This window comes from Aplysia californica, unplaced genomic scaffold (assembly GCF_000002075.1).
Source record: "Aplysia californica isolate F4 #8 unplaced genomic scaffold, AplCal3.0 scaffold00036, whole genome shotgun sequence".
Taxonomy (NCBI): Eukaryota; Metazoa; Mollusca; class Gastropoda; order Aplysiida; family Aplysiidae; genus Aplysia; species Aplysia californica.
Genome location: NW_004797306.1, coordinates 1,398,375 through 1,401,673, shown reverse-complemented (window position 1 = coordinate 1,401,673; position 3,299 = coordinate 1,398,375). Strand labels below are relative to the sequence as shown.

At 40.6% G+C, this 3,299-nt stretch overlaps 1 protein-coding gene across 1 annotated transcript in view; it reads left to right on the top strand.

Annotated features, from left to right (window-relative positions):
• LOC101854777 (CD109 antigen) overlaps positions 1 to 3,299 on the top strand; it is a gene marked incomplete at its 5' end in the record, with an annotated part of 48,268 nt that overhangs the window by 32,976 nt on the left and 11,993 nt on the right. The window contains 4 exon segments of the mRNA XM_013091449.2: positions 1,134 to 1,235; positions 1,858 to 1,986; positions 2,338 to 2,476; positions 3,050 to 3,226. Coding sequence (XP_012946903.1) covers positions 1,134 to 1,235; positions 1,858 to 1,986; positions 2,338 to 2,476; positions 3,050 to 3,226 — 547 coding nt within the window.

Genomic DNA, 3,299 nt, shown 5'->3' with positions numbered 1-3,299 from the left:
GCTGTTGTTGTTGTTGTTGTTGTTGTTGTTATTATTATTATTATTGTTGTTGTTTTGTTTTCTTTTTCTTTTTGACATTCCTTTGATAGGTTGATGTTATTGGTTTGTTCTTTTGTTTGAGATGCTGAGTGGGTTCTGGTTGTGGGTTGTTTTTTTACTGTTATTTTTTTCTGGATGGGGGTGGGGGTGGGGCGGTTGAGAGGTAAAAATGTAATTCTTCACCTTCCATGAGGTCAACATGGGGATTGAGGAGGGAGGGAGTAGGTATGACCGGTGACCAGGATGGCGTTATCATTACGTTTCATTTCCCCTACAAGTAACCATAATGATGTCACCATGAACCTTTTGCTTTTCCTAAAAGCGATCGTAATGAAGTCCCTGTTGGGCATTTCCACCAGAGATCATGTTACAAATGAGAAATTGAGAGTGAAGATCTTATCACCGCTGTGAAAAACACAAATTGAGATGGTATGGGCACATAACAAGGTTAACAGGAGTTGCATTGATGATCTTTCAGGTGACTACAAGGAGGGAGAAAGAAAGGCAGACAGAAAGAGAGATGGAAAGATAACATTAGGGAATGGACAAGCTTAAGGTTGGGTAAAGCCCTTCGAAAGGCTGGAAAATAGAGAAGGGTGGAGAAAGGTAATTGCCCGATAATCCTTGATGTCAGAACAGCCATTTACGACTAAGGGATAATAAAAAGATTTTTTTAAAAATAAATTCATTTTTAGAGTTTTGCTAGACAGGTCACCATAATGACGTCAACACGAAGGTTTCGTTTACCCTACAAGTCACCATAATGACTGTAAAGATGTCATCACGAACGTCATGTTTTCTTCCTCTCTCAAAAGTCACCATCATGACGTCATCATGAACAGGGTTTTTTATTCCTCTTCTCCTCACCAGTGTGTGTGGTGTAGCGGTTGGCTGTCTCCCGAAGAAGACCCAAGTTCGATTCCCGAGTGGGGAAAACATCTATCGAGTATAATGATGTTTCTGCTTTGAATGATGTATCTCTCCCTGCCCGGGTTGGCCCTGGCAGGCAGGAGGGTAGAGAGCCCGCCTTCTAAATGATCTAAATTGAGTCAACGTGAAAACGCCTCCATCTTAAAATCTCTTCTCCCTCTCAGGTGACTGTGACGTTGAAGAGTTCCGAGAACTTCGAGAGCATCAAAGTGTTGGAGGACGGCACAGAGGTCCAGTCCACAACAGACATCGTTCAGAGAGTCAGGGTCAGTTAGGGGACCGTTTTGTCCTCTTCTCGTCTGTAATCTTGGCATTGTGTCATTATTGGCAATTTGTCATCATGTCGTCTCACCATTCATTTCGTAATTTATGTCATTTTGTCTTTTCATCATTTTGTCACTTTGTTATCTAAGAGTCTTGTCATCTTGTCATTTGTGGATGATTGTCGGGTACTCTGGTGTGATTTTCTCCTTCTTCCCTATCAAATACCTATCGTGTTTATCTCTTTTCACCTTTTTTGTGTTTGTTACTCTTTTGTAACTCTTCTAATGAACAGCAATTACAAGACTATAAATTTTGTTGCAAATACTACACTTAACTCGTCGTGCCTTGCTATTTTGCCACTTTGTCGCCTGTTATGTTACCATTTTGTCGTCTAGTCGCTTGTTCATTTTGTCACTTTATTAATTTTGCCCTTTCATAATCATAATAATATTATTGTCAATTTAGCATCTCGTCATTTTATGATCTTGTCATACTGTCATTTTTGTCACTTTGACACCTCATCATCTGTCACTTTGTCATAATGTGGTTATTTTGTTAGTGCTATCAATCCATCTCTCCTTCCATCAGTCAACACGTCAATCAATTCTCAATTCCATCTCTCAGGTCAGGTCGGAGGGACAGGGTGTGGTCTATTTCCCCGTCCTGGCGACAGAGATTGGTGTGGCGAACGTTGAGGTTGCGGCCCAGTCTAACAACGCCGCTGACGCTGTCCGCAGACAGATTTATGTTCAGGTACAGTTGCTACTTTCGAGTAGTATCTATCTATCTATCTATCTATCTATCTATCTATCTATCTGTCTATCTATCTATCTATCTATCTATCTATCTATCTATCTATCTATCTATCTATCTATTTATCTATCTATCTATCATTCTGTTATTTTGTTATTTGTCACCCTGTAATTTTGTCACCTTGTCATTGTGTCTTCTCTCTCTCTCTCTCTATCTATCTATCTATCTATCTATCTATCTATCTATCTACCTATCTATCTCTCTATCTATCTATCTATCTATCTATCTATCCATCTATCTATCTATCTATCTATCTATCTATCTATCTATCTATCTATCTATCTATTCCAGGCTGAGGGAGCCCCCGTCAGTTTCAACTACCCAGTCTTCATCAACAACAAAGGCCGCAAACCTTTCAAGAACGTCATCGACCTCCCCCTTCCCCCATCTGTCGTTCAGGGGTCAGAAACTGCGAGGGTCAAGGCCACAGGTATAGTAATGGCTTGGTGCAGATCAGTCTTTGCTTATTGGTCATAACCCCGTGTTTCTTAACAACTTTCGGAAAAAAGGGATGCATCAAAACTAATAGTGCACCAAACCAAAGGGTGTGAAAAAACAAACAAAGGGAACACCAACCTAGGATGCATTGAAACTAAATGTGCAAGATAAACAAAGGGTGCACCAAAACGAAGCGTGCATCATAAACGAAACAAGAGTTCACCAATGCAGAAACTCTTAAAACGTAACTCTACCTGGATTTATGTCCTGCAATATGCAGTAATCGTTTCGTAGGGTAAATATACAATGTCAATAGTTCACAAATCATTACCTTGTGTGACGGTAAGATAGCTGATAGTGAAAATTCAAAGTGGGTGCTTGGCGGGTGATCTTGTGTGGTATTCTCCTACTTTCCTGTCACACATCTATCGTCCTTATCTCTCCTTCTTTTTTGTGTTTGCTACTCTCTTGTAGCACCTCTAATCATCGACAGTTATATGACCAAATTGTGTTGCAAGTGCTGTAAAACGCTTACTAAAACTAAATTAAACTAAAATTCCTTCAGGTGACTTGCTTGGCTCCAGTCTGGACAACCTGGACTCACTCCTGGCCCTGCCCACTGGCTGTGGAGAGCAGAGCATTGTCAAGTTCGCTCCAGATTTGTACATCTACCGGTACTTGCAGGTCACTAGTCAACTGACTGAGTACTACGATAGGATGATCGTCGGTTATCTCGAGTCTGGTGAGATAGATGGATAAATAGTTCTCTTTCTTTCATTCTTTCTCTCTCTCTCTCTCTCTCTCTCTCTCTCTCT